The sequence below is a fragment of the Girardinichthys multiradiatus genome, chromosome 12, assembly GCF_021462225.1.
Source record: "Girardinichthys multiradiatus isolate DD_20200921_A chromosome 12, DD_fGirMul_XY1, whole genome shotgun sequence".
Classification (NCBI taxonomy): domain Eukaryota; kingdom Metazoa; phylum Chordata; class Actinopteri; order Cyprinodontiformes; family Goodeidae; genus Girardinichthys; species Girardinichthys multiradiatus.
This window is the reverse complement of record NC_061805.1, coordinates 53,509,548-53,533,592: the sequence shown is the minus strand read 5'-3', so window position 1 is coordinate 53,533,592 and position 24,045 is coordinate 53,509,548. Positions and strand designations below refer to the sequence as shown.

General features: G+C 46.1%; 1 protein-coding gene across 4 annotated transcripts in view; it reads right to left on the bottom strand.

Annotated features, from left to right (window-relative positions):
- Positions 1–24,045, bottom strand: part of LOC124878144 (formin-binding protein 1-like) — a 70,915-nt gene that overhangs the window by 10,926 nt on the left and 35,944 nt on the right. For all 4 annotated transcript variants that reach the window (XM_047381967.1, XM_047381968.1, XM_047381969.1 and 1 more), the window contains exons 12-15: positions 16,590–16,604; positions 16,392–16,501; positions 1,721–1,853; positions 30–175 (exon numbers count right to left, since the gene is read on the bottom strand). In XM_047381967.1, the coding sequence (XP_047237923.1) occupies positions 30–175; positions 1,721–1,853; positions 16,392–16,501; positions 16,590–16,604 (404 nt within the window). The remainder of the gene's footprint in view (positions 1–29; positions 176–1,720; positions 1,854–16,391; positions 16,502–16,589; positions 16,605–24,045) is intronic.

The window sequence follows — 24,045 nt, the reverse complement described above, 5'->3', positions numbered from 1 at the left end:
GGTTAGAATAAGTAATTAATCCTGATCACCTCTCTCTGCTGGCTGGGCTGCGGTTATTCAGCTGCTTTAAGCTGCTGCTGCCTGGTGTTGTTGCCTGGGAGTTCAACCCACAACCTCCGCTCTGTCCCCTGCTGCTGTTATCAGACAGACCGCCATCCGCCTCTGAAAGCCACACCTGCAGACAGAAAAATAGCTCAGTAGGAAAACTGTTAGCACTCCTGGCTGGGTCTGAGACAACCTGAGTACTGTTGGTATTTACCAAGAGTACAGACTGTGTAGAAGGGAGATGATACATCAAGATGCCGACATGGAGGATTCTGGCTGATTAGCAAACATTAGAACTCATTGTCTTAATTGTATATATGACCTAATTTGATAAACACAAAAATGGAACTGAGATGCACTTCAATGCAGCACCAGGAAAGCCTTTGGCGAACACATGAGGTCATATACGCTGCATGCTCCCTGCGCATCAAAGTGAAAATGACTTGGAAAGGAGCCTCAGCATATTAACTCTGTGTGTGTTAAAATAAATTAAATATTTTATAACAACGACAAACATGAGGAACCATGTCACATGTTTCCCCTCAGAGGCAGAAGTAAAACAGCTGATCTTACCTACCGCCCTAACCCGAAAACTATCAAGCGAGCTGTCAAAGCTCCCCTCATTCAGAAAGGGGAAAACTAAATACAAAGTTCACAGCAACTTTTGATCAACTGGAGTTGAATCAAACTACTTTCGGGGAGAGCTCAGAAATGTTTGCAGAGGCAACATAGGAACGAGAAGCAAATTTACTCGCTGTTAGCTCCATAGAGCAAAAACCGGAATTCAACTGGAGTTGAATTCCGGTTTTTGCTCTATGGAGCTTCCTTCGGGTACAGCATCTGACCATGAGGATATTTCAATGTAACAGCAACCCCCCCACACACAACAACAACAACTAATCAAAGTGATAGGATCACTAGCAGGTAGAATGGACCGCTACTGCCACAAGATCTTATGTCACTGCAATGGCACATTTTCTGATGTGTGATGAAAAGGCAAATGTATGAGTGAGGAAGCAGGCAGCAGCATCCTGGATCAGCTGCAGCTGTCTGCTTTTAAGGCAGACCTGTGGCAGAAATCAATTCAACTAAAAAAAAACACCTGGATGAGGCTTTGACGATCCTGCAGGGACATTAGACCTTTAAATCCCGTAAATGTTCTTCAGGTGACAGAAGGCCAACTTAGTGACTGTCTTTATGGTTTTACAGTGAGCCTGTTGGGAGAGCCAAGTGAGATCAGTGAAAGACAGTCTCACAGATCTAAATATAAAACACATTAATGAAAATGTAGCTGTGAAACATCAGATCACTGAGAAGGATTTTGTTTTAGTTACAGGGGAACTTGTGGATGAGGTCAGTTGTTGGTGCAGCGGTCCACAACCCTCAGAGCAGGTGGGACAGATGTTTTAAAATCCTCTAGTTAAATTTCTGATTTTGTGTGACATGTTCAGTTTCTTTTTGTTGAACTAAAAGTTCTTGCTTGGGGACGTGTCTGTGTGTGCATAGCCTTTTTCACTGCAATCAAATCATGAAATGGTTGCCACCTCTGACATCGAGTGGTGTAGACAGGTATTAACAGGATGTACCCATAGTAGACTGAGTACTGACAGTCTTGCCAGCACCCTCTCTGAAAACCTGCAATGAACCATATTGACCTTGTGTGAGGACCACCCACCTGGTTCCTCCTCAGTTCCTCCTCAAGTCTCTGGAGGTTTAGCTTCACTTCCTCCAATCGAGGCTCCAAACTTCTGGCGTCACCCATCTGTGGACTTCGTTCATAAACTTCCCTCATCTTCAGCAGAGCGTCTCTGAAACAAATAAGATCTGAGTTTAATGGGTCCAGCAGAACCAGAACCTTTCAGAGCCAACATTACGAACTGAAGTGTACTTTAAAGCACGATGTTAGAAAATTGGAGAGAAAATGGCGCTCTACACACCTAGAGGATTCCTACTTAATCTGGAAAAATAACCTACTGTTGTATAAAAAGACACTTCACCAAGCTAGAACAGCTTATTTCTCATCATTAATAGAAGAGAACTAGAATAATTCTAGGTTTCTCTTTAATACAGTTGCTAAACTTACACAGAGTCATAGCTCTGTTGAGCCATCCATTCCCTTAGCTCTTAGCAGTCATGACTTTATGGGATTCTTCTTAAATAAAATTGATTCTATTAAAAATAAAATCTTTGACATACTCCTGAAGATGATTACTTCATCCTCAGCAAGTGAGACAACATTGGAAATAACTGTAGAACCTGATTTGTGTTTGGACTGTTCTGATCCTGTGAAGCTTCCTGAGTTATCAGAAATATTAGCTTCATCTAAACCTTCAACTTGTATGTTAGACCCAATCCCAACCAAATTATTTAAGGAAGTGTTCCCTCTGATTACCAGCCCCATTTTAGATATGATTAATCTATCTTTAGTAAATGGATCAGAACCACAGGCTTTTAAGTTAGCTGTAATTAAACCTTTACTTAAGAAACCTTCGCTTGATCGAGATGACTTGAAAAATTACAGACCTATATCCAATCTTCCATTCTTATCTGCTCTTGCATCTTATACTGCTCTACTTTTACTCTCACTCACTTAAAACTGTGCACATATATTTATATTATATTGTAGATATGTTTATACTGTTTAATTTGTATTGTATTGCACCGACTACGCCAAAACAAATTCCTTGTATGTCCAAAAACGTACTTGGCAATAAAGCTTTTCTGATTCTGATCTAAAATTCTTGAGAAAATAGTTGCTAATCAAATGTGTGAACATTTATACAGCAATGACCTGTTTGAAGAGTTTCAGTCAGGTTTCAGAGCTCATCATAGCACTGAAACAGCTCTGCTGAAAGTCACTAATGATATTCTTATGGCCTCAGATAATGGACTTGTGTCTGTTCTGGTTCTGTTAGATCTCAGTGCTGCATTTGATCCAGTCGACCATAATATTCTCTTAGAAAGGCTGGAATATGCTGTAGGGATCAGGGGAACAGCGCTAGGCTGGTTTAAATCTTATTTATCTGACAGATTCCAGTTTGTTCATGTAAATGATAAATCATCTTTAAACTCCAGGGTTAATTGTGGAGTACCACAGGGTTCAGTACTTGGGCCAATTCTCTTTACTATATATATGCTTCCAATAGGTCAAATTATCAGGCAGCATAGAATAAATGTTCACTGTTAAGCTGATGATACTCAGCTTTACTTATCCATAAATTCTGATGAGCCCAACCAGTTAGATAGACTACAAGCATGTCTTGAAGATATAAAAACTTGGATGAATTTAAATTTTCTGCTTCTAAATTCAGACAAGACAGAAGTTGTCGTCTTTGGACCGGAGTCTTTAAAAGAGAAACTGCTTAGTCAATCACTTAACCTGGATGGCATTAAATTGACCTCCGATAATAAAGTCAAAAACCTTGGTGTTAAATATAAATATCCTGTCCAGGAGTGACGCTGAAAAACTAGTCCATGCATTTGTTACTTCAAGGCTGGACTATTGTAATTCTTTACTATCAGGATGTCCACAAAATGCAGTTAAAAGCCTTCAGCTGATTCAAAATGCTGCAGCAAGAGTTCTGATGAAAATTAAATAGAGAGATCATATTTCTCCTATTTTAGCTTCCCTTCATTGGCTCCCTGTTAAATCCAGAATAGAATTTAAAATTCTCCTCCTCACATATAAAGCCCTTAATGATTTAGCTCCATCATACATCAGAGATCTGATTGGTCCATATGTTCCTAACAGAGCACTTCGTTCTCAGACTGCAGGTTTACTGGTGGTTCCTAGAGTCTCTAGAAGTAGAATGGGAGGCAGATCCTTTAGTTATCCCTAGATGCTTAGGCTGGTTCTAGGGACGTGGAATGTCACCTCGCTGGGGGGGATGGAGCCTGAGCTTGTGTGGGAGATCAAGAGATATCGACTAGAAATAGTCGGGCTCGCCTCCACGCACAGCGTGGGCTCTGGAACCCATCTCCTTCAGAGGGGCTGAACTCTCTTTTACTCTGGAGTGGCCCGCGGGGAGAGGTGGCGGGCTGGGGTGGGTTTGCCTGTTGCCCCTCAGCTCAGCCGTCTCGTGTTGGGGTTTATCCCAGTGGATGAGAGGGTTGTATCCCTGCGCCTTCGGGTTGGGGAGAGGTCTCTGACTATCATTTCAGCCTACGGGCCTAGTGGTAGTGCGGAGTACCCGGCCTTCTTGGCGTCCGTCAGGCGTGCTGGATAGTCCCCCTCCCGGGGACTCCATTATTCTGGGGGACTTCAACGCCCACGTGGGAAATGACAGTGACATCTGGAGAGGCGTGATCGGGAGGAATGGCCTCCCCGATCTGAATCCGAGTGGTGTTTTGTTATTGGACTTCTGTGCTAGTCACGGATTGTCCATAACGAACACCATGTTCAAACATAAGGGTGTCCATCAGTGCACTTGGCACCAGGACACCCTAGGCAGGAGGTCGATGATCGACTTTGTTGTCGTATCATCAGACCTTCGGCCGCATGTTTTGGACACTCGGGTGAAGAGAGGGGCTGAGCTGTCCACTGATCACCACCTGGTGGTGAGTTGGATCCGCTGGAGGAGGAGAAAGCCGGACAGACTTGGCAGGCCCAAGCGCATAGTGAGGGTCTGCTGGGAACGTCTGGCGGACCCCTTGGCCAGGCATGTATTCAACTCCCACCTCCAGGAGAGCTTTGACCAGATTTCGGGGGATGTTGGAGACATAGAGTCCAAGTGGACCATGTTCTCCTCATCTATTGTCGATGCTGCTGCCCATAGCTGCGGCCGTAAGGTCTGCGGTGCCTGTCGCGGCAGCAATCTCCGAACCCGGTGGTGGACACCGACAGGACCCCCTCTTCAGCTTGACAGCGTCCCTTACTATCGGTTGTGGTTGGCTTGTGGGACTCCTGAGGTGGCTGACGCGTACCGTGAGGCCAAGCGTGCCTCGGCCAGGGCTGTGACAGAGGCAAAAACACGGGCCTGGGAGGAGTTCGGTGAGGCCATGGAGGAGAAGTACCGGTTGGCCTCGAAACAATTCTGGCAAACCGTCCGCCGCCTCAGGAGGGGGAAGCAGTGCTTCGCCAACACTGTTTATAGTGGGGGTGGGAGGCTTCTGACCTCAACTGGGGACATTATCGGGCGGTGGAAGGAGTACTTCGAAGATCTCCTCAATCCTGCCATCACGCATTCACTGGCGGAAACCGAGGCTGGGGACTCGGGGTTGGACTCTTTCATCACCCAGGCTGAAGTCACCGAGGTGGTTAAAAAGCTCCGCGGTGGCAGGGCTTCGGGGGTGGATGAGATCTGCCCTGAGTACCTAAAGTCTCTGGATGTTGTGGGGCTGTCATGGTTGACATGCCTCTTCAACATTGCGTAGCGGTCGGGGACAGTGCCTCTGGACTGGCAGACTGGGGTGGGGGTCCTCCTTAATAAGAAGGGTGGCCGGGGGTGTGTTCCAACTACAGGGGGATCACACCCCTCAGCCTCCCTACTAAGGCCTACGCCAGGGTATTGGAGAGGAGAGTCCGGCCGATAGTCAAACCTCGGCTTCAGGAGGAGCAGTGTGGTTTTCATTCTGGCCGTGGAACTCTGGACCAGCTCTATATCCTCTACAGCGTGCTCGAGGGTTCATGGGAGTTTGCCCAACCAGTACATATGTGTTTTGTGGACCTGGAGAAGGCATTCAACTGTGTCCCTCGTGATGCCCTGTGGGGGGTGCTCCAGGAGTATGGAATCGGGGGCCCTTTATTAGGGGCCATCCAGTATCTGTACGAGCGGAGCAGGAGTTTGGTCCGCATTGCCGGCACTAAGTTGGAACTGTTCCTGGTAGATGTTGGACTCCGGCAGTGATGCCCTTTGTCACCAGTCCTGTTCAAAACCTTTATGGAGAGGATTTCTAGGTGCAGGTTTGGGGACCAGTGGATTTTGTTTCTTCTTTTTGCAGATGACGTGGTCCTGCTGGCCCCCTCTAGCCAAGACCTACAGCATGTGCAGGGGCGGTTCGCAGCCGAGTGTGAAGCGGCTGGGATGAGGATCAGCTCCTCCAAGTCCGAGGCCATGGTTCTCGACCGGAAAATGGTGGCTTGTCCTCTTCAGGTTGGAGGGGAGTTCCTGCCTCAAGTGGAGGAGTTTAAGTATCTTGGGGTCTTGTTCACGAGTGAGGGAAGAATGGAGCGGGAGATCGACAGACGAATCGGTGTAGCTGCCGCAGTAATGGGGGCACTGTGCCGGTCCGTTGTGGTGAAGAGAGCGAAGCTCTCGCTTTACTGGTCGGTCTACGTTCCTACCCTCACCTATGGCCATGAACTTTGGGTCATCACCGAAAGAACGAGATCCCGGATACAAGCAGCTGAAATGAGCTTCCTCCGTAGGGTGGCCGGCACTCCCTTAGAGATCGGGTGAGGAGCTCGGCCATCCGGGAGGGGCTCGGAGTAGAGTCGTTGCTCCTCCACATCGAGAGGAGCCAGTTGAGGTGGCTCGGGCATCTATACCGGATGCCTCCTGGACGCCTTCCTCGGGAGGTGTTCCAGGCACGTCCCACCGGGAGGAGGCCCAGGACACGGCCCAGGACACGCTGGAGGGACTATGTGTCTCGGCTGGCCTGGGAACACCTTGGGCTCTCCCCGGAGGAGGTGTCTGGGGAGAGGGACGTCTGGGTGTCTCTGTTGAGTCTGCTGCCCCCGCTACTCAGTCCCGGATAAGCGGAACACGACGAGTACGAGTACGAATAAATGTTGTGGTTCAGGCAGTTGTGAATTTCCAACCACCTAAAGAGTTTTACTGGTATGTCTCAATTGCGAATTCAAATAGCCAACTTTCTGCTATTTTCCGCAGATCTGGAGTGTACAACTTCTCCAAGATTATATCCTTTAACCTCTGAGTCCAACCGCTGCCAGCCTGCGATTCTGTTCAAGAATCGGGTCCAGCTTGCGATTCTGCTCTCTTAACATTTCAGTCTGAGTGTTGATCGCTCTACAGACTCCATCCAACATCGCAGGCAGCTTTGGAATGCTTTGAACAGCAACCCCCGTTTGCGAATCGCTCGATAAGCCAGGTAACCACCAACTCCAAAAAGCAGAAATCCTGTTATCAAAAGTCCAAATATGTACTCATTTTCTACGTCCTCGACCGACATCGTAGTCAGGAACACAATCTTCCACTGCTGCCAAGAATCCATTGTGTATCCAGAGAAGAACGTCCCGTCTGCACAAGAGGTTCTCCTTTACCCTGTCTTCCCGTCGAAAAAATTTAATCAATTACGTTGAGAGACCAGCTGACCAAATCCATAATTTGCAAGTTTGGAGGATATGCAAAGAGAGGCTCTGAGAAAAATACAGACAAAAAGCAGAAGCAGGGATCCGCAGGGAGGGAGGGAGAGAAAATTTGTGTCTTCCACCGAGAGCAAGAGAAAAGAGCTACATCCATTAACATTTACCTTTCCTTCCCATAGAAAGTACTCCTGGATCAGTGCTTCTTTGTTCTCTTTGTGTCTCTGCTCTGTTCTCTCAAACCTCCAGTCGGTCGTGGCAGATGGCCGCTCACACTGAGCCTGGTTCTGGTTCTGCTGGAGGTTTCTTCCTGTTAAAAGGGAGTTTTTCCTCTCCACTGTCGCTACATGCATGCTCAGTATGAGGGATTGCTGCAAAGTCAACACCAGTGACTGTCCACTGTCTCTACATGCTCATCCAGGAGGAGTGAATGCTGCAAGTCACTGACTGGATGCAATCTGCTGGGTTTTCTTAGATAGAAAAACTTTTTATCCAATTTGAATAAATAACTGAATCTGACTGAACTGTTCAATGGTTACGATTAATTGGAATGTATGAACCTGACTGTTGTGAAGAACCTTGAGACGACATGTGTTGTGAATTGGTGCTATATAAATAAACTGAATTGAATTGAATGAGAATAAGAAAGTACTTTCCTAATATCTTTAGGAAAACCTTTTTGTAATTTTTAAATTTGAATAAAGATTTCACAAATCAGTATTTGTTTTTAACTGAACTCTGTTCATAAAATAATCCGGTGCAGGGTTTGATCAGTGGACAGGTGACCAAAGGTGACCTTTATAGTAGGTTGGTAAATTAACCACCAGATTTCTAGGTGCAGGAGAGGATATCTGCTGATCTTCTTTGCAGAAATGTGACATTAAATGACAAAGCCCAGATTGCGTCAGACACAATTTCTCAAAAAATTAATCCTGCCTGCCTCGATAAACATCGTTAGTACAATTATTGATGAAAAACCTGGAGAGAAATTCCCAAGCATTCCACTGAGTGATACTACTGTTTCCACAAGCATTATTAATAATGTATTTCAAGTACCCTTCAGGATCAGCTTATTTCAAGACTAAAGACATGGGGGAATTTTCAATCCAGCTGGATGAAAGCACAGATGTTTCAGACTGTGTTGGTCTATGTGAGGTACACTATGTTCCCAAAAGTATTGGGTCCCTCCACCAAATCAATTAATTCTGGTGTTCCAGTCACTTCCATGGCTGTAAGTGTATGAAGTTTGGTGTGGAGAACCTTGACTGTCCTGCAAAGTCCTGATCTCAATGTTCTTGAACTTTTAAAACATTTTGTCTAAATACGTTTAAAATGTGTACATTCTTTGCAAGATATGAATTTAAACTTAACTAAAAAGTTTAAGATATTTTGTAAGTGAAACCCAAATAATGCTTAAAATATAATAAAAAATATAAAATAAAATTTTCTTTTTGAGATGAGTAAATAATGCCTAATTTAAATGGGGTCACAATGTTACTTCTTTTTAAAAATGTGGGTTGGTAATCAGACCAATAAACCCCGCTCTGTGTTTGCCTTTGTGCTTACCTGCCTTTGCTAACCCCAGCTCTGTTCCTCCTTGAAGGTTGCTGTCAACGAAACCCTACTCTGGATAAATCCTCAGTGGTTCTGGTTCTTACTCTGTTGGCTGTCAGCAAACCCGCTTCCTGGAAAACCTGCTGTGGTTCAGCCTTCTGCCCAATGGTAAATCCTTCAATGAATTTACCTCAGTCCAAGGACCGCTCTGGATCCACAGGATCAGATTGCAAGATCGCTCCTCGCTTCACTTGCCCTGCCTGTCCACCTTCCACCATTCACCATCTGGAGGAACCAGATCGCACAAAACGCTTGCCTGTCAACCTCAGTCTCCATGGCTTGCTCACTTCTCCCCAGAACCAACACACTCATCCACAAGTAAGCCTTGCATTCATACCTTAAACAGTCAGAACCGTCTTCCTGATAGTAACCGCTCTCTCTCTCCTAGTGAGCCCTGAAGCCTGCCGGCTACAGAATCCTTACACTGCCCAAAAACATTGTTTCAATAAACTTGTTTCAACCTTTCCTGTGTCTCTGTTGTGCTACTCTAGAGTCTCATGGTTCAAAACTCATCATGACAGAACAATCTGACCAACCAGACTCTACAGCACATTTTCAAAAGATACTATCTCAGCAAGGCATATTACTGGGCCAACATACCTCTTACCCTCAGTCCTTAGAACAGCAACAAGCCTCCATAAACTTAGCCCTGGTGGAGATCTCCTGAAGCAACCCGACCATCCAGAACCACCTCTCAGTGAGGACACCCAACCAGCCCAAAGCTCCTCCTCTGGCCGTTTGTCCAAACCCAGTTACCAGTCCAGCCTTCTACCGGAGCATATCACCTCCTACACCTGAACCCTTTTCTGGGGACCTGGAGAAAAGTAAGGGTTTTTTGCTTCAGTGTACGTTGGTGTTTCAGCAAGCAAGAAGTTCTTTTCCAGACGCGCCAGCCAGATTGCTTACATCGGCCTTTTGAGCGGACAAGCACTAAGGTGCGCCAAAACTCTCATTGATGAAATAACCATTCATTACTTCACTTTAACCAATTTCCAAGATCTTCAGAAAAGCTTTCACACACAAACACAGTGACGAAGCTCTGACCCAGAAAATTTGGCATCTTCGGCAGCACCAGCACTCCGTAGCAGAAATGACGATAGACTTTTGAACCCTGGCTGCAGAATCGGGGTGGAATGATCCAGCTCAGAAGGGTGCTTTCAGAAACACACTAAATGAAAATATAAAGGATAAATTAGCTAGTTGTGAGGAACCTGAAACCCTGGATGACTTGGTAAACCTATCTATACCCGTTGATAATAGGTTAAGAGAAAGAAGAAGAATCAGTCCAAAAAGGAAACCATAAATCACCAGTCTGTCACTTCATCACCAGAGACTAAAATAAAACCTGCTACTCTTTCTTTCACAGGTCAAACCCATCCAGCTTTGCCGGACCAGTCTCACCCTAGCTGAAAGAACCCAACGTCTCATCTGGAAGAGATTGTACTGTGGTGAGATGGGGCACTTTTGGCAACATTGCCCGGTTCGACCAAAAGAGAGAATCCGTCAGTAGAGAAGGGGGTACTGATGGGCCCATCTCCACTATCTAATTACCCCCACCTCCATCTAAAATTGCTCCTCTGTGTTAAACAAGAACAATTTCCTGTCCTGGCCCTCATTGACTCTGGTGCTGAGCAAAATCTCAGTAGCCCTGAATTAGTAAAAGAATTGATCATTCCTACTACAAATCAGGCCAATCCACTAAAAGTGTCTGCCTTAGTCTGCAGCGCATCAGAAACAGTTCTTCTAGAGACCCATCTTCTTCATTTCATCCCCTCAGGCAACATCACGAAGAGCTGTCTTTTTTTGTGTTTCCCAATAAAGTGTCCCACAGAGTTCTGGGACAACCCTGGTTAAAACTCCATAACCCCCACTTAAACTGGACCGAATCTCGTATCGAGACGTTGAGTGATCATTGTTATTTATCCTGTCTTCGCTTAGCCATCGTCTCCAGTCCTGCTTACTCCCCTGATTTTGAGCCGCAACCCGATCTGTGCCCTGTTCCACCTCAGTACCATAACCTTAAAATAGTCTTTAGCAAAGATCGCGCCTAGATAAATGTTGTTGTAGCTCATTATGAAGGTTTCTTCAAAGAGCCGTTGTAGATGCTGATGGCTGTGGGCAGGAAGGATCTCTTATAGCGCTCCGTCTTACAGCAGATCTGAAGAAGCCTCTCTGCTGTTGTAGGACAGTCTGATGAAGAGGATGCTCAGGGTTCTCCATAATGTTCTTCATTTTATGAAGAATCCGTCTTTCCACAATGATCTCCAGTGGTTCCAGAGGAGTCTCCAGAACAGAACCATCCTTCTTTATCAGCTTGTTGAGCTCTGGCTCTGATGCTGCTTGCCCAGCAGATGATGGCAGAAGAGATCACAGTCTGCTCTGTCCCTTCTTGTAGATGGCTTCACAGTTGCATCTCCACTCCAGTCTGTTGTCCAGGTGAACACCTAGGTATTTATACTCTTCCACCACCTCCACTTCTTCTCCCATGATAGAAATAGTGTGTGACCTGTCATTGTCTTAAAATCTACAATCATCTCCTTTGTTTTAGTCACGTTCAACATGAGATGATTGTTTCCACACCATGCCACAAAGTGGTCCACCACCATCCTATACTCAGCTTCTTGTCCATCTCTGATCCACCAACAACTGCAGAATCATCTGAGTATTTCTGCAGATGACAGGAGTCTGTCTTGTCCTGGAGGTCTGAGGTGTACAGAGTGAAAAGGAATGGTGAGAGTACAGTCTTTGATCCAGGAGATTGTTGAGGCCTCCACTTGAGTCTTCTGGAGTTTCTGACAAAGCAAATCAGGTTGGATTGTGTTAAATGTTCTGGAGAAATAATGATCCACACAGTGCTGCTGGCTATGTCCAGATGACAGTGGGTTCGTTGAAGCAGGTGATGGCATCTTCAACTCCAACTCCACAGAGATAAGCAAACTGAAGGATGGTTTACTGTTTGCTTACTCAGGTGGGCCAACAGGAGTCTATCCAGGACTTTCATATATAATATATATATATATCGTACTCGTCGTCTTCCACTTATCCGGGACCGGGTCGTGGGGGCAGCAGACTCAGCAGAGACGCCCAGACGTCCCTCTCTCCAGACACCTCCTCCAGCTCCTCCAGGGGGAGCCCAAGGCGTTACCAGGCCAGCCGAGAGACAAAGTCCCTCCAGCGTGTCCTGGGCCTCCTCCCGGTGGGACGTGCCTGGAACACCTCCCGAGGAAGGCGTCCAGGAGGCATCCGATATAGATGCCCGAGCCACCTCAACTGGCTCCTCTCGATGTGGAGGAGTGGCGGTTCTACGCCGAGCCCCTCCCGGATGGCCGAGCTCCTCACCCTATCGCTAAGGGAGTGCCCGGCCACCCTACGGAGGAAGCTCATTTCCGCCGCTTGTATCCGGGATCTCGTTCTTTCGGTGATGACCCAAAGTTCATGGCCATAGGTGAGGGTAGGAACGTAGACCGACCGGTAAATCGAGAGCTTCGCTTTTCGGCTCAGCTCTCTCTTAACCACAACGGACCGGCACAGCACCCCCATTACTGTGGCAGCCGCACCGATCCGTCTGTCGATCTCCTGCTCCATTCTTCCCTCACTCGTGAACAAGACCCCGAGATACTTAAACTACTCCACTTGAGGCAGGAACTCCCCTCCAACCTGAAGAGGACAAGCCACCCTTTTCTGGTCGAGAACCATGGCCTCCAATACCCTGGCGTAGGCCGTACCAGGGAGGCTGAGGAGTGTGATCCCGCTGTAGTTGGAACACAACTTCCGGTCACCCTTCTTATGTAGGGGGACCACCACCCCAGTCTGTCAATCCAAAGGCACTGTCCCCGTCCGCCACGCAATGTTGAAGAGACGTGTCAACCATGACAGCCCCACAACATCCAAAGACTTGAGGTACTCAGGGCGGATCTCATCCAACCCCGAAGCCCTGCCACCGCGGAGCTTTTTAACCACCTCGGTGACTTCAGCCTGGGTGATGAAAGAGTCCAACCCCGAGTCCCCAGCCTCTGTTTCCACCAGGGAATGCGTGATGGCAAGGTTGAGGAGATCCTCGAAGTACTCCTTCCACTGCCCGATAATGTCCTCAGTCGAGGTCAGCAATCTCCCGCCCCCACTATAAACAGTGTTGACGAAGCACTTCTTCCCCCTCCTGAGGCGCCGGACGGTTTGCCAGAATTGCTTCGGGGCCAACTGGTAGTCCTTCTCCATGGCCTCACCAAACTCCTCCCAGGTCCGAGTTTTTGCCTCTGCCACCGCCCGGGCCGCGGCACGCTTGGCCCCACGGTACCCGTCAGCCGCCTCAGGAGTCCCAAAAGTCAACCACAGCCGATAGGACTCCTTCTTCAGCTTGACAGCATCCCTTACTGCCGGTGTCCACCACCGGGTTCGGGGATTGCCGCCACGACAGACACCACAGACCTTACGGACGCAGCTAAGGGCAGCAGCATCGACAATAGATGCGGAGAACATGGTCCACTCGGACTCTATGTCTCCAACATCCCTCGGCATCTGGTCAAAGCTCTCCCGGAGGTGAGAGTTGAATACATCCCTGGCCAAGGGGTCCGCCAGACGTTCCCAGCAGACCCTCACTATGCGCTGGGGCCTGCTGAGTCTGTCCGGCTTTCTCTTCCCCCAGCGGATCCAACTCACCACCAGGTGGTGATCAGTGGACAGCTCAGCCCCTCTCTTCACCCGAGTGTCCAAAACATGCGGCCGAAGGTCTGATGATACGACAACAAAGTCGATCATCGACCTCCTGCCTAGGGTATCCTGGTGCCAAGTGCACTGATGTTTGAACATGGTGTTCGTTATGGACAATCCGTGACTAGCACAGAAGTCCAATAACAAAACACCACTAGGATTCAGATCGGGGAGGCCATTCCTCCCGATCACGCCTCTCCAGGTGTCACTGTCATTTCCCGCGTGGGCGTTGAAGTCCCCCAGCAGAATAATGGAGTCCCCAGGAGGGGCACTATCCAGCACCCCTGACAGGGACGCAAAGAAGGCCAGGTACTCTGCACTACCACTCGGCCCGTAGGCTGAAATGATAGTCAAAGACCTCTCCACAACCCGAATGCGCAGGGATACGACCCTCTCATCCACTGGGGTAAACAGGGGACTACAGGAAAACAGCCCAGCAGCTTGTTGAGAAGGCAACAACTGTTGGAGCAATGATAAGAAAATGGAAGAAGTTCAAGATGACAGTGAATCTCCCTAAGTCTGGGGCTCCATGCAAGATCTCACCTGGTGGGGCATCAATGATCATGAGGAAGGTGAGGGATCAGCCCAGAACTACACGGCAGGACCTAGTCAATGACCTGAAGGACCTGGGACCACAGTCTTAAAGAAGACCATCAGTAACACACTACGGCGCCATGGATTAAAATCCTGCAGCACACCCAAGGTCCCCTGCTCACGCCAGCGCTTGTCCAGGCCTGTCTGAAGTTAGCCAAGTACCATCTGGATGATCCAGAGGAGGAATGTGAGAAGGTCATGAGGTCTGATGAGACAAAAATAGAGCTTTTTTGTCTAAACTCCACTCGCCGTGTTTGGAGGAAGAAGAAGGATGAGGACAACCCCAAGAACACCATCCCTACCATGAAGCATGGAGGTGGAAACATCATTCTTTGAGGATGCTTATCTGCAAAGGGGACAGGATGACTGCAGCTACTTTAAGGAATCTAAAATATAAAAATATTTAAGGTTCTTTTACAATTTTTGTTTGTTACATATTTCCATATGTGTTCATTCACTGTTTCATGCCTTCATTGAGAGTCTAAGTACAATAGAAATAGTCATAAATATAAAGAAAATTCACTATCCCTGTCCAAATGAAACCAGAACTAGCTCACAAGCAGCTATTCACTCACTCACTCACCCATTTTTGTTTACTATCTCTTAAAATGTCTAGCCTGGTTTTAATGATTAGTCAGTTTATTCGTACATTATTAAAATCCTTTGAAATGTTTATAATCTCATTAAATCAGCTTCAGCTAATCACCTAAACTGTTTGTTAAAACTTGCTAAAGAAACCCTAATAATCAATAGTGCACATTTAATCAATCAATATTAATTGAAAATCAGTTTGTATCAACACCTATTTTTGTGCTTTGAATCAATCTCTTACTGTAAGCACTCTTATTATTAATGAGGTGAACAATGAAGGTGATTAGATTAAAGTGAGGGACCTCCTTCTTGGCCTTCGCTTTAGATTTTAGCGGTGAGACATAATCCACGTCCATGCACTACCATCACTATTGTATTCTCCCATCTGCCTTCTACTGCAGGTTTTTCATTTTTACCGTGTCCTGTCCGGCAGAGTAGCTCAGTATTGTTGTCTGAGTGCCAAGAAGAAGACCAGCAGATTTATTTTCACAAGTGGAGCATTACAGCTAACGCTGTAAAGCTCTGCTTGATATTTATAAATAGAAACTTTATTAGAAACTGCTTTGGGATTATTTCAGTTGTTATGGACACAAAGACAGAAACGAAAAGAAAAAAAAAGAAGCACGAAAGAGAGAGGTGGGGCAAAAAGAAAAGGGGGGAGAAGGAGAAAAGAATGGAGGAGAGAAAGAAGGATGAAGAGAATACAAGATAACCCCCTGCTTGCTTCTACACCTGCAGAAACATTCATATTACAAGCTTTTTTACCAAAAGGTGCACGGTACAAATGAAACCACCCAGCAGCTACAGTGCAGAAGCCCCAGGGAGCTGCAGCAACGAGCCCACAGGCCCCGCCGGCAGCCATCTACGCCCGAGCAGATCCAGCCATGGACCCAGAAACCCGAGACTCCGGGACATATCACTCCCCAAGCAGAGGCCCGACAGAGCTCAGGGGTCCAGGCCCCCGGCAAGCAGCCACCGGGAGTGAGCCAGCACACACCAAAGCACCCAGCCCCGGACTCCGAGAACCACAAGTACACCAGCGGGCAGAGACGCCAACCACCGGCAGGCTGTGTGGCGAGGAGGAAATACACCCCACATTTGATGGGGCCCTAAACTGATCCAGGAGAGGGAGTAGTCACACAGTCACAATCACACATTCCCACCCTCATGCGTACACATGAAAACACTCACACCCACGCACCCAACGTAAAGACAAACAACAACGGATGTCTTACACTCACTCACATTCCCCATACACACTCTATACTCCCAGGTCCAGGTGCCGATACCCCATAGGGACAACCAGCCCCCAACCCCAGGAAGTGGTCCCCTTCCCTAGGGTGGAGACAGGCAGACCGTCCCAGCACCAACCCAGACTAGTGCCGGCACCGCCCAAACCCGAGCGACCCCGCGACCCCTGTAGCTAGATAGGGTTTTCTGTCACATAAAGGAGACCGACTTCCATGTTTACCACAACAGCCAATGAGAACAACAAACGTAGACAACCATGGCTTAGTGTGTGTGCTGGGGAGGGTGGGGGATGGGGGGTTAGGTTCATAGGGTCACTGTGTGTTACCTTTGCTCTCGCTCTCTCTGGATCACCTCGTTGAGGTTTTTTATTCGGGCTAGAAGTTTTTTGCGTCTCTGCTCAGGTGGAAGGTGGCTGCAGTCTGTTAGACTAGAGCCCTGCAACAATTCAGGAACATTCATTAGGAACTACACTCACATCAGATCTTTCAGACACCAGGATTTTATTGGCAATTGACATACTGACCAGTTTTAGGGACAGCTGTCCAATCAGAGGAGAGGCATGAAAGAAGCAAAACAAATTATTTTAATGTCCTCATTTAGGAGGAAGATTTAAACTTACAGTGCAAAAGCTGAGGAACATCGTAGATCTCCGTTCCGTGACTTGGAATAAACATTAAACCTAGAGTGTTTGAGTGAAAAGTTGTTGGGTTTGGAATGCAACAGAATATCTTGCTTGAAAACTTTCCATAGTTTCTTAGATACTGTCCTGTGGGAGAAAAAACAGAGCAGATATATTTTTAGAGCAGCTTTCAGTCTAATAGTTCTGTTGACAAAGCATCAGAACATTCCCATTATCTCAACTAATGTCTAAATCCTGAGAACACATCTCTTCTTTCTGGAAAACAACAGCTATGACACAGCCTCTGCTCCAAATATTAATGTTTACTCAGCACACATGACAGAAAAATATGAAAACTAATAAAGAACATCCTCCCACAGTCCAAAACAATGACTTTTAGGGTTAATTGATCCCTCTAAATTGCCCTTGTGTATGAGTGTATCCATGGTTGTTTGTCCCATGTGTCTCTGTGATGGACTGGGGAACTGTCCAGGGTAGACCCTGCCTTACCTCCAATGACCGCTGGAGACCCTGTAAGGATGAGCAGGTTTAGACAATGGGTGTACAGATAAATGCAGGTCAAAATTTTACAAAACTGGAGATCAAGTAACTTATCTCCAAATTCAAACAAGCTTCCTGTGCTCTGCCCATGAGCACACAGTGAAGCATTGACATGGGTGCAGAATCATTACTCAATAGTTCATTTAGTTCCACACAAAAATCCACACATTTAAATCAAAAATCAAATACATTTAGACTGCAGACATGGTCTCCCAGGGAGTCCTCAAGGGAGTCTTCCAAGGAATCATCTAATGAAGTGAAATTCAGACAACAAAAACACACATTTAAGCAAAAGCCCAACAAAAAATCTACAAAATCAACCACAGATCACGGGTTACAGTACTGGGCAGATGTGAGAACAATGTGCTGATATCTGTGTTGTTCTACACACGATAAACTAATGTTGAGAAAAGAGCCCTTCCTGAACAAAGGACAGGTGAAACATGCTTTTCTGAGTACTGCTTTCTGATGTTATAGCTCTAGATACAACTAGATCTATGCTAGCTTACAGGAGCAGATGTGGTCACAGTCTACATGTCTACATCTGCTCAGAGAATAGTGTACAGAGATGGAGCAGAAAGTCCAGCGTCGTCCCGCCCTGTTTGAGTTAATGTTCTGAAATAAGGCGGTCCTGTGGGGCGAGTCCATAAAGATTCCCTTCAGATTAAACTGCTAAATGTGGATCATTACTGGCCCAGTTCCTGGTTAATCTCAGGCCTGAGTTCATTCCAATACTCGGTTCTGGGTTCTGACACAAGTTATGACCCCCTCCTGTCAGGTCAGAACCATCCAATAAATCTAGATTGTGACATGAGGAAATTTCCCAACAAGTGTGTTTATAAAATCCTGCTCTATTGAATATGTGATGCATGTGACAGCCTTCCTATAAGTTCACTAAGGTTTGTGGAAGCCTATAGTTGCAGTAGTCTTGGTCACCTTTGTGAATTTATAGCATGTTAAACAGAAGCACATAGAACAGTACAGTAAATGTGATTGTCTGATGTTTGATCAAGTAACATCCGTAGATGTGATGCGAGTTGAAGTCCTTTAATTTGACAGATAACTGATAGACTTCAAGTGAACTATATTACAATTATTAATATTACAATCCTCTAAAATTTGACTGCATTTTCTCTGAATATCCTTTTCAACATGATCATAAAAATCTAATTTGAGTCCACGTTGGTCATGGTACAGATAGAATCCCACAGCCTCCTAGTGTTAGATTTGGACAGATCCAGTTTGACTCGTTTTCTGTGGTGCAGCTGAGCTGCTGTCAGCAGCTGGTGGAGATTATTTTGTCTAACCTCGACTCCTGCAGTGTCCCCTGATTTGAAGGCCCAACTCCTCCTATATAGGTCCTTCTCAAAATATTAGCATTTATTGTGATAAAGTTCATTATTTTCCATAATGTCATGATGAAAATTTAACATTCATATATTTTAGATTCATTGCACACTAACTGAAATATTTCAGGTCTTTTATTGTCTTAATACGGATGATTTTGGCATACAGCTCATGAAAACCCAAAATTCCTATCTCACAAAATTAGCATATTTCATCCGACCAATAAAAGAAAAGTGTTTTTAATACAAAAACGTCAACCTTCAAATAATCATGTACAGTTATGCACTCAATACTTGGTCAGGAATCCTTTTGCAGAAATGACTGCTTCAATGCGGCGTGGCATGGAGGCAATCAGCCTGTGGCACTGCTGAGGTCTTATGGAGGCCCAGGATGCTTCGATAGCGGCCTTTAGCTCATCCAGAGTGTTGGGTCTTGAGTCTCTCAACGTTCTCTTCACAATATCCCACAGATTCTCTATGGGGTTCAGGTCAGGAGAGTTGGCAGGCCAATTGAGCACAGTGATACCATGGTCAGTAAACCATTTAGCAGTGGTTTTGGCACTGTGAGCAGGTGCCAGGTCATGCTGAAAAATGAAATCTTCATCTCCATAAAGCTTTTCAGCAGATGGAAGCATGAAGTGCTCCAAAATCTCCTGATAGCTAGCTGCATTGACCCTGCCCTTGATAAAACACAGTGGACCAACACCAGCAGCTGACACGGCACCCCAGACCATCACTGACTGTGGGTACTTGACACTGGACTTCTGGCATTTTGGCATTTCCTTCTCCCCAGTCTTCCTCCAGACTCTGGCACCTTGATTTCCGAATGACATGCAGAATTTGCTTTCATCCGAAAAAAGTACTTTGGACCACTGAGCAACAGTCCAGTGCTGCTTCTCTGTAGCCCAGGTCAGGCGCTTCTGCCGCTGTTTCTGGTTCAAAAGTGGCTTGACCTGGGGAATGCGGCACCTGTAGCCCATTTCCTGCACACGCCTGTGCACGGTGGCTCTGGATGTTTCTACTCCAGACTCAGTCCACTGCTTCCGCAGGTCCCCCAAGGTCTGGAATCGGCCCTTCTCTACAATCTTCCTCAGGGTCCGGTCACCTCTTCTCGTTGTGCAGCGTTTTCTGCCACACTTTTTCCTTCCCACAGACTTCCCACTGAGGTGCCTTGATACAGCACTCTGGGAACAGCCTATTTGTTCAGAAATTTCTTTCTGTGTCTTACCCTCTTGCTTGAGGGTGTCAATAGTGGCCTTCTGGACAGCAGTCAGGTCGGCAGTCTTACCCATGATTGGGGTTTTGAGTGATGAACCAGGCTGGGAGTTTTAAAGGCCTCAGGAATCTTTTGCAGGTGTTTAGAGTTAACTCGTTGATTCAGATGATTAGGTTCATAGCTCGTTTAGAGACCCTTTTAATGATATGCTAATTTTGTGAGATAGGAATTTTGGGTTTTCATGAGCTGTATGCCAAAATCATCCGTATTAAGGCAATAAAAGACCTGAAATATTTCAGTTAGTGTGCAATGAATCTAAAATATATGAATGTTAAATTTTCATCATGACATTATGGAAAATAATGAACTTTATCACAATATGCTAATATTTTGAAAGTACCTGTAGATGCGTTACTGTATTTCCTGTGTGATGTACGGCTTGTTGTTTGGGTATTTTCTTAGGGCATGAGTTACTAAGATCCCAAAATAAGAGGCTGTTAGCGACTGTCAAACAAAGTCGCTGAGCAGCTGAATAGGGGAATCCTTGTTGACGCGCCAGCTTATCAAAACGCAGTCCAAGATGCAGTTAAGATGATTTTATTTTGTTGACATTATCAATATCCAAGGTAGAACAGTATCCAAAGCAGCATAAAAATGGATTCGTAGGATTAAACGGTAATTAAGGACAAAAAACGTATTAGCTTAAGGCAGTCAGCAAAAAAGGTAGACCTCCCCCATCACCCACTCACTAAAATCACCCAAGCCGCAACAAGTGATCTACAATCACTGATAGCACCACGTGATCCCCCGCTACGCCTATCCACGACATTCCGGCACCTAATTATTACATCATTACACAGTAATAATTACTCATACAACACCAGATATATACAAGATATACACTACACTGAAACACACATTGAGACAACATATTCAAATAGTCCATGAAGGTCATTTTCAAAAAGTCAAACAGTCCTTATCTCCCTTTTTTCCAAAATAGTCCATCCATAGTCAGTCAGTCATAGGCCAGAGGTTACCAGCACTTAGCCTAAATATAGTCAGTCTGCGATGTACATCTAGTTGTGGTAAAGTCAAGTCAAAAGGTCATGTCAAAAGTTGAGTCAAATGTGTTGTCTTCATTGGTCACAGGAAGTCTCCTGAAGAAGGCATATCTTTGTGATGGGTCTGCATAAGTGGCTGGTTGGGGTCTTAATCCAGACCTGACATACAAGTCCATTCTTATCTGGCACAGTTTCTGTGATTCTGCCAATGATCCAGGAACCACGAGGTGCAGAGTAATCCATTATAAGAACCACATCTCCAGGAACAAAGTTGCGTCTAATCTTCATCCACTTGTGGCGCTGTTGAAGTTGAGGCAGATATTCTTTAATCCATCTCTTCCAAAACAGATCAGATATGTATTGGACTTGTCTCCATCATTTCCATGCATAAACATCATCTTTCTGAAATAAACCTGGTGGTAAGCTTGGGTTAGACTTGAGTAAGAGAAGATGGTTCGGTGTTGAAGCTTCCAGATCATTTGGATCGGCGGATTCCAATGTAATAGGTCTACTGTTGAGGATTGACTCCACTTCACAGAGAGCAGTTTGAAGTCCTTCCTCGTCCAAATGCTGTGTCTGCAGGACGGAAGTAAGAACCTTTCTGATGGAACGAATCAATCTCTCCCATGCTCCACCATGGTGCAACCCAGCTGGAGGATTGAAGATCCACTTCACTCCCTTCAGTGACAGCGCATCAGAGATCTTTTCCTGATTCCAATCCTTGATAGCTCGTCTCAGTTCGCGCTCTGCGCCCACAAAGTTGGTACCATTATCGGACTGCAGCTCTTGTACTTGGCCTCTCCTTACAATGAAACGTCGTAAGGCATTAATGAAAGAGTCTGTATCAAGAGATGAGGCAACCTCAATATGTACTGCTCTGATCGCCAAACATGTGAAGATAACTCCACATTTCTTCACAAGACTTCTCCCACGCTTCACTTCAAACGGACCAAAATAGTCCATTCCAACAAAACTAAAAGGAGGTTTCTCAGGGGTTACTCTGCTTTCAGGTAGGTCAGCCATTTGTTGCTGGCCTGCATCTCCTTGCAACCGTCTGCAGATCACACACCTTGACATGATCTTTCTAATCAATGCACCACCACCAGGAATCCAATATTTCTGATGGAGCTTTGAGAGTATGTGGTTCCTACCACCATGACCCACCTCTTTATGGATGTATCAGAGAATAAGATAAGCAATGTGAAGATCTTTAGCTACAATGATAGGATGTTTAGAATCTTCAGACATGACAGCCCTGCTGAGACGTCCTCCAACACGCAGCATATCATCCACCAGAACAGGATGCAACCTGTATATGTGACTGCTTCGTTTGACGTTCTTTCCTTTTTGGAGACAGGAGATTTCCTCAGAATATCTTTTCTTCTGACAGAACTTGATTACCTGCATCTCAGCATCCTCAATCTCTCCCAATGAAAGACAGCCAGTACGCAGCTCAACCCTATGATGAGCACCTTCAGACTGGGTTGTTTCAGATGCAGACTGGAAATGTGTCTTGTTTCTTTTGTAATGCAAGAGCAGTGTTTTGAATCTCAAAATCCAACCCATCACCCTCACAAGACGAGTCCAGGATGAAGCACGATGAATCAAAAGAGCCAAAGGATGATCGTCATCTTGTACGGGGGAAACACCAACAGAAGCAGACACTTTGACTTCAGGATCATCATGTGGAAGTTCTTGTAAGTTCTCGGGGTTTACAGGCCAATCTGTCTCTGGCTGTGTAAGAAATGCAGGACCACATAACCATGTAGTGTCATGTAGAAATGGCTCTACCTTCATACCCCTGGAGGCAATGTCTGCTGGGTTATTAGTTGTGTTCACATATCTCCACTGGGAGACCCCAGAAGCCCTGAGAATCTCTGACACTCGATTTGCCACAAAAACACAGAACCTGGAAGTCTTGTTATTGAGGTATTTCAATACAGAAGTACTGTCTGTCCAAAACACTGAATCTAGGAGCGGTAGCCTTAGTTCTCTTCTCCACAGTATGTTCATGTGAACTGCCAACACAGCCGCCATCAATTCCATACAGGGAATTGTGACTGGTTTTAAAGGTGCCACCCTGGACTTCCCCATTATGAAGGAACTGTGCATTTGGGAGAGACTGTTCTGCAGCAGCAGGTAGGTAACAGCGCCATACCCTTTCTCACTCGCATCTGCAAAATGGTGCAACTGAGCGGTGATTGTTTTCCCAAAATCAGTAGATTTCAAACATCTTTTGATGCTGATGTTGTCCAACAGCTGCAATTCTTCCATCCAACGTTTCCACTCTTGAGCAACTGCTGATGGAATAGCATCATCCCATCCTATTCCCTTGTGACACAGGTCTTGAAGGATTCTTTTAGCTACGAAAATGACAGGAGCTAAGAATCCCAAGGGGTCATAGAAGGTGCTAACAGTGGAAAGGATCCCTCTTCGGGTCAATGGTCTGTTTGGGATGGATATGCAGAACTTAAACGCAACTGACTGTAGACACCACCATACTCCCAATGCTCGTTCAACAGGCAAGATGTCACGATCCAGATCTAGCGTTTTGACCTCTTTAGCTCTTTCCTCCTCAGGTATTACTGCCAAGACACTGCGGCTATTGCTTATCCACTTCGTTAAGTGGAAGCCGCCTTTGGCGCAGATGAGTCTGAGGTCTGAGTAAAGAGATATGGCTTCCTCTTCAGTGCCTATTGAGACAAGACAATCATCCACATAGAAACCATATAGAATGGTATCAATCACTTGCTGGCTGAAATCTGCTTTGTTGTCTTCTGCACATTTCCGCAGGGCATAGTTAGCACAACTCGGAGATGATGTTGCTCCAAATAAATGAACGCCCATGCGGTACTCCTGCATGCCCTGAATGAAGTCACCACCAGGCCACCAGAAGAACCTCAATAGGTCAGCATCTTCCTCTGGCACATGCACCTGATGGAACATGGCTTCAATGTCAGACATCAAAACAACAGGCTCTTTTCTGAACCTAGTCAACACGCCAACCAGGCTATTTGTTAAATCAGGACCACTCAGGAGCTGTGCATTGAGAGAAATGCCCTGGAATGACGCAGCACAGTCGAAGACGACCCGAAACTTTCCCTTGATAGGACGGTACACCCCATGGTGAGGGATATACCAAACCTTTCCATCACTGCACTCCAAATCTATGGTTG